This window comes from Haliotis cracherodii, unplaced genomic scaffold (genome assembly GCF_022045235.1).
Source record: "Haliotis cracherodii isolate W230 unplaced genomic scaffold, xgHalCrac1.p SCAF_9, whole genome shotgun sequence".
Taxonomy (NCBI): domain Eukaryota; kingdom Metazoa; phylum Mollusca; class Gastropoda; order Lepetellida; family Haliotidae; genus Haliotis; species Haliotis cracherodii.
The window spans coordinates 45,595,467-45,603,285 of NW_027266343.1; the positions used below are offsets into that span (position 1 = coordinate 45,595,467).

A 7,819-nucleotide genomic window follows, 5' to 3' on the forward strand; every position below is an offset into this window, starting at 1 on the left:
TTAATCCTACCACACATAGCCGGCCACGAATGTGCACAGAGAAATGTCTTCAAAGCAAAAGGTTCAAATGTTCACCACATGTTCTCCCGCCAAAATGGTCTCACAATGACATTCCATTTCCGCGTGAGTCAAGACCCAACCCAACCCCGGTCGTAGTAACATGTCCATATAGGGACATTCATTACTATCCCGTGTTGTACGGTTAACGAATGGTCAAGTCATTAACTGCATGATTGCATCTGGTCAGTTGACCCTTTATTAACCTAATTGACCTATAACGTCATGCATACATTTGCATATTAATGAGTTATTCTGCATATTAATGAGACACTGACAGTCACGTGACCTTGATGACGTCAGAGCACCACCTAAGTGGTGCTCTGGTTATCCAAAGTTATCTACTGTGGTTAAAATAATCGCTCATCACACCGAAGACACGGGCTCGATTCCCTACATGGATACAATGTGTAAAGCTCATTTCTGGTATCCGACGACTTAATATTGCTGGACAATTGTCAAAAGCGGCGTAAAAAGAACTCCCTCACTCACTCACTCTTCAGAGATAACATTTGTCTATTTTCTTAACTTAAGGTTTTACAGTGAGAAAAAAACAAGTATTTAATATCAACACCTGTGTATGCAGGATATTTAAATATTCGTATTATTGTATCGTATTATTGTATGTATATGAATATAATTATATACTGTTAAAAGATACATTAAAAGCACTGAACGTGCTACAGAGGAATACAGATGCACATGTAGGTTGCTCTAAAAAGCAATGATTGTATTAATATTTGGCATATGAGAGCGGATAGATCAGGCATGGTTCTTACATATTTGGACAGCCATGTTTGCCGAATACACAAAAACAGATTATCCCGTAATCCGCTGTCGCTGATGATAATCCGTGATAAGTTTCAATCTTGTTTTTACCACAAATCCGGGATTATATCAATGAATGTTGTTGATCTGGGCGTGTCCTCATCAACTGTAATTGTTCTAAGAGTGGTATAATAACAATGAGACAGTTGGTAATCCGCTTCTCATCACGAGTTGTTCTTGACAAGCTTTGTAGACAAGTACTGGGAGACAAATGCATTGAAGTGGTCACTACGTTTCGTGTCTAGAGGATTTTCTAGTCCCTCAATGTAATGAAATAATACATATAGGATCAACTTTTAAACTAATTTTCAATCATCGATATTGCTAATAGGAAGTGACATTTACATGTAATCGCAAATTTTCCACTTATTCATATTCACGATGTCAAGTCGTACATTTGATGTGGTACATACATATCTGAATTATAATTCTAGAAAGTTAGTACTGGTTGTCAACGTTGATATATGCAACAGTCAGTATGTTTTTCATCGAGTATGGAAATGAGAAACTTTGGCAGATGACATGAGCACGTGACACTTGCGACACACATTGCATACCACTACTGCAACAGTATTACATAAACAACAAACTACTGCTGCTCCTGCTACTACTACTACTACTACTACTACTACTACTACTACTACTACTACTACTACTAGCCCGTGAAGATTCCGGGACGGAATTGGTCTTCAGCAACCCATGCTTGCCGTATAAGGCGACTATGCCTGTAAAAGGCGACTAACGGGATCGGGTGGTCAGGCTCGCTGACTTGGTTGATACATGTCATCGATCTCAATACTACTACTACTACTACTACTACTACTACTACTACTACTACTACTACTACTACTACTACTACTACTACTACTTAACGTCGAATAAAAATGAATTCGGGAGAGATGGTGTACTGAATATATGTTCTCAAAGTACATTAGTAGAGTGATTACAATAGCAAGACCGAATACACAAACAAGAGTAACCTTGAAGCGAAAACACCGATAAGGTCCTTGTGCTGTTCAAGCTAAAAGAACTACATATCTCAAGGGAAGGGTCACGTGACATATCTTATGGAGAAGTTCATAGAGATTGTGGGAGACATGAATGATTTTATTAGTATTTTTAGTCAATTAACAAGAAACTTACATTTTCTCCGGTTTCAGTTATTATTAATATGTTACTATTATATATAATCTCAATAATGCCCTTTGTTAATACCCCCTGGTGAGAAACAGTTACCAACTGCCTCGTTATTGATGTTTATACACCACACCAAGAACAATGGCGGTGGTGACGCTGCACCGGGATAATCAGCCTGCCTCCGCATAATCCAAGATGTTTAGCTCCCCCATGTAGATATGTCGGATAATACCCACCAGGGGAGTGTGAATTCTAGGGTAATCTGTGTTGATTTAATCCAGGAATATGAGTATAAATACAAGGTCCCATCTTTGGTGTATCAGACATTCCCACTTTGTACTGGACAGAAGCAGAAACGATGAAAGCTGTGTTGTTTGTGTGTATGTTGACCGTGGTCGCTGCTGGAGAGGCGGACACAGAGGTAGGTTGTGTTTTGTTTCTTCTTTTATCTTTTCTTCTCATTATCAGTATTGGTATTTATCTGGCTAGTCATGAATGTCTGTAGAAAATCAGTTTATATAAGAAATGTCATGTAATTTCTTACTCTGGGTTTATTGTTCTGAAACTTCTTTCTCTCATCATGTTCAAAGTAACGGGTGGCATACGGTGTTTGAGATTATCACATCTGTTTTACCCTAGACCGATTATTTGACCTATGTTTACTCATTCCCTTATAGGTTAACCACATAGATTCCGTCATTGAGCAACGTGAGTATAGTGTTTTAAAAATTATGAACCAAATCTTGACAAGCTATAGTGAAGGATGGAATAATACTATTTCAGTTTCATCTGCTTGGGCGTTACTCACGCAACTGGCATCATGTTATATGCTGAGATAATGAGATATCTGTGTTAAAGATGCCAACTTTCTACTTACTATTATGCTTAGTCCTTCAATGTAGAGATGGGCCTTTGATGAAATCAATATCACCAAATATAGTTTGAATGTTTTAATGTACTGATATTATATTTTGAGATACCAGTTGTTTGACTAAACTACCTTTCCTTCAGTCAAGGCAATACAATCAGATCTGGTTGGAATGGATCATGAGATGAACACGAAATTCCTTGACGATGTCACTGATGTGTCATCAACGAACAGTAAGTTCAGACCGGTTACATTGTTACACTTCGGGGTACACATTTGAAGAAGCGATTGTTGGAGATAATGATGTTCTCTTGAATTCTAAGATTGAGAGATAAGATGAATAAATATGTGTTTGGGTATACCCTGAAAGATGCACATGAAATGACTCGTGTTGATATTTCCAGACAGATTCAAAGACCCGGTTTAACGCCACTTTATAGAACAAAATATGGGGTGGGAAAGTATGAAAGTTTTTGTGATTGCATTCATAATCTGTAACAGCCCTATTTCTCTATACTCTGTACTTATTTACCTATTAGATGTTGCTGGTGCGACACAAACTTCACCAACGACTTGGGGTGACCACCAAGGAGCAGTTGATGGACAAACGCTGGACAGAGAAAACAGAATGGACATCTTGTTCAGACTCCTGCATGGTAAGAAGTCTCATTATTCAAAATTAACAGCATCACTATCCATGATTTGTCCATTGGTTTAACTGACAAATCTGATCATACTTAAACTTATATGTTTCAGAGGATTTATTGCATATGGGATATACAGATGACAAATTCCGATTATTTAAAACAAATATGTTGCTGATACTTGTTCTCAAACATCATTGTACAATATAGAACATCATCCAGTTCAGATGGTGCGACCTTTGATCAGACTTTCGAAGTTAAAGGACTCTGACATTGTCCCATGATAGTAAGCAGTGTATTAATGCCTTTACTTAGACGTAGGTGATGACGAAGACAAGTATGTTGTTTGTACACTGGCTGACGCCGCCGAGACGTCTCAGATTTCCATTGAAGACATCAGCACACCCAAGTATCAAGACAAACACACCATCAGGTCAGTTTCGTACTAACTCTCATCTATGGACACCTTCGTTTGTGGTTGAGAGTTTAATGTAGTTGATACCTACACCAATTATCATTGGACTTGATAACATCATTCACTTTTACAGACGGCGCTCTATCAACTGCAGACAAGACGCCCGCTACCGGACAATAGACGGAAGTTGCAACAATGTTCGCTGGCCAACCTGGGGGTCAACCAACCAACCATTCAAGAGATTTATTGATCCTGCATATGATGATGGTAAAGAACAGATTTTCTTCACATAGATATTGGAACTTAAAAATCATTATTTCATGCTTATGACCAGGGCGATTTTCATTAATAAATCAGACCGTTTGGAAGCAAGTCTTGTAAGTATTGCAATGGGAACATTTAGTTATGCCCTTTCAATATCACAACTAACTATACTTTAGTGAACTTTAAAAGCAAAAGTTTGGCTTTTCAGGCAAGTTCGTTCCCCGAATGAGAGGCGTAGATGGTTATCCCCTTCCCAGTCCACGCGCCATCAGTGTGGCCGTCCATCCGGGAGTTGACAGTCCTTCTGACGACCACACGGTGATGGTGATGCAGTGGGGGCAGTTTGTGGACCATGATCTCACCGGAACTCCTCTTCATGCAGGTACGTGCCAAATGGCCAATACTCTCTGACCATCAAAGTGACCAGACGTGTGATGATGAAATCAGACAAACTGTGATATATTTGTTTTTGTGATCCATATTTTTCGAACCTATATCAATAATTACGCTATGCATCTAAATCTTTGTATCAACTTAACCAATCCTCATAATCCTTCAAGGTGATGTTCAATCTAAATGTTGCGATGGTCACACACCTGGAGAGATGCATTCTGATGTACGAGCTGGGTAAGCAATTAACATTCTATATTTTCCACACTTAATCATTCTGTTTGTGTCAATGGAAATAACTGGTCGAGATATTTTAAATAAATGAATCAGAAATACCAAACTTTAAAATTACATGACATTGTATACATGCTTATAATAAGGATGAAACGGATACAACCTTTTCCATGATTATAAAAGTCTACTGTACGATTCCGACTACATCATAAGCATGTGTTTGTGTATCATAACATATCATAACCATTATCATAACAATGTGTGATTGGAACTAGGAAACGTGTTAATTCTTCTGGTATTTCACTGTTCCAGCGGTCCTTGTTTCCCAATAACCATGCCAGTAAATGAAGGACATTTCCAAAAGAACTGCATGGAGTTCAAAAGATCAGCCCCAGCACCTGGAAGGAGTGAGTATATGAATACAAGGCTGTGAAGGTTACCTCATTTCAATGTAGGATTGTTCTGTCATTATGTTTATGATCATCTTATTAAGTAACGAAAGTCATAAACAACACTGTATGATAACATCCATATTTAAAACCATGTCACTTCCAGATACTCGAGAACAGTTGAACCTACTGACGTCCTTTGTGGACGCCTCTAACGTGTACGGACTCAGTCAGGATCAGATCAATCACCTCAGGAATGGAGGTAAGTCAGGCAATATTTTGTTTTAAATTATAATTCATGATCAAACAAATATTTTAAAACTTGGCAAATGCCGTGGAGAGTAATTGGTATATACAAATTAATGTCGTCATTCAACTTTTCAGCCTACATGAAAACCAAGGGAGATAACCTGTTGCCAGAATCCAACCAAGGCAACTGTCGAACAAGCAATACCAACGAATGGTGTTTTGAAGCTGGTAAATACAACTTAATAATGTATCCGTAGTACTATTTTCAGAATCTGTTTATATTGTACTTCACACATGACTATTTGGTAAATTTCGAATGATAATTCACAACACTGTCACACCTTCTTTATAACTAACTTCATCATCAGGTGACGACCGTGTGAACGTGTTCCCTGGTCTGGCCGTGCTACACACCGTGTTTGTCAGAGAACACAATCGTCTTGTCAAAGAACTTGCTGATGTCATGCCATCGACCACTCCTGATGATGTCTTGTTTGAGGAGGCCAGAAAGATCGTGTCAGCCATCATCCAACAAGTCACCTACCGCGAATGGCTGCCCATTATTGTTGGGCCCTTGGCCATGAGGAAGTACAGACTGACCCCCGGCTTCAGCTTCAGGTACAACTTTACTCAAAACCCAACCATCTACAACGTCTTCGCCACTGCCGCCTTCAGATACGGCCACTCCACCATTCCACGTTTCCTGACCCTCGGAGACCGACATGTACCCATAGAACAGCTCTTCTTCAGACCTTCTGAGGTTATCAAAGATCTGGACACCGTGCTGAAGGCTATCCTCAAGGACAGACATCAGGAGGTTAACCGCTTCATCAACAGTGGGATGACTGAGCATTTGTTTGAGACGTCGGGCAATAACGGCTTTGACATCGTGTCCTTGAACATTCAGAGAGGTCGTGATCATGGCCTGCCATCATACAACAGCTTTCGTAAGGCATGTCAGCTATCGGAAGTGACTTCATTGGATGACAGTGTATTTGGTAAAGCAGGAGCTGCTTTGAAAAGTGTATACAGGTTTGTCTAATTTAATTTACTCTTATATGTGTACAGAGTTATTGTAAAAAAAATATGAAATAAAGATACTTTAACCCTTATTTGACATTTCTCAAGATCTCCATACGTTTATGTATTCTTGCTTCAGATCCCCTGATGACATCGACGTCTTCACCGGTGCAGTAGCTGAACACCATGTGCATGGCGGCGCAGTGGGCCCTCTCCTCGCTTGTCTGATTGGTCAACAGTTCCATGACCTGAAATATGGCGACTCATTCTGGTTCGAAACATCCCATCCAAGAAAGGGCTTTACATCAGGTACCGTCCAGTCTGTTTCTGTGTGCTTGTATGTTTGTTAAACTATTTAGTTGATGTCAAACTATGTACTTATTAGATAACTTAATATGCCTTTAAGATGAGAATGTTATATTATAATATGAATTTTATTGCATTTCTAATTTTGAATATGTCAAAATGTTTTAGTGTTTCAATGACACAGAAAAAAGATACTCTCTTGTTCTCAGAAGTAATTGTACATATAGATATTTATTGCGTTTTCTATTTCAGGACAACTGTCTGAGATCCGACGAATGCGCTTTGCAAAGATTCTTTGTAGGAATTCAGGAGTGAAGTCCATCCAAAGAGATCCTTTTACAGTGTACTCAAAAGAAAGGTAGGCAATGAAGACATTCATCTCCTTTGCACGTCAGTAATTAATTATCTCGGACAGACAGAACTCATATTAATATGCGACAGGGTATATCTGGCGTACTTCATTCAGTGAACATTGATCAGAATTGTATCCTGGATCCTTTTACACTTCGTGACACACTTTGAATGTAACATATTCGAGCTCATTCAGTTATATAGGATATATATGTCAAACCAGATCATATGAAGTATGCTGACGGAAATGTTAATATTTTGACGCATTTTTGTATTTCACAGCAATCCTATGATACCCTGCAACGATCTTCCAACAATCGATTTAACCAAATGGCGGAGATGAGAGGTTGCTTAGCCTACCCTTAAATTCAACAAAAGAAACCGAAGACTTGAAACATAACATTTTGGTGTTCCAACATATATAGCCCTAACTACTCGTCATGGTTTGTAAGAAGCATAAATCACAGAATACATGATATTTTTGACGTTTTTGTTCAACTATCTTCATACTAAATATGTAATGCCAAGTACATTTAGGTATGGCATTTCACTAATAATGCTGGAATTATTAACGGAAATGTCAGTTAACATTATACCTGATTATAATGCCTACACTTTATATGAGAACAAAACGAATTGGTAACCAATTAAGTAAGTGAATCCACCA

The 7,819-nt window shown here is 38.6% G+C and overlaps 1 protein-coding gene across 1 annotated transcript; it reads left to right on the forward strand.

Annotated features, from left to right (window-relative positions):
- Positions 1 to 2,380: 2,380 nt before the first annotated feature.
- On the forward strand, positions 2,381 to 7,495 carry LOC139453393 (chorion peroxidase-like). The gene is made up of 13 exons (XM_071235074.1): positions 2,381 to 2,443; positions 2,700 to 2,730; positions 3,856 to 3,967; positions 4,083 to 4,216; positions 4,422 to 4,595; positions 4,774 to 4,840; positions 5,150 to 5,244; positions 5,393 to 5,488; positions 5,611 to 5,703; positions 5,844 to 6,507; positions 6,635 to 6,804; positions 7,054 to 7,159; positions 7,435 to 7,495. Exons 1-13 carry the CDS (start codon positions 2,381 to 2,383, stop codon positions 7,493 to 7,495), a joined length of 1,866 nt encoding a protein of 621 aa, XP_071091175.1.
- Positions 7,496 to 7,819: the final 324 nt, after the last annotated feature.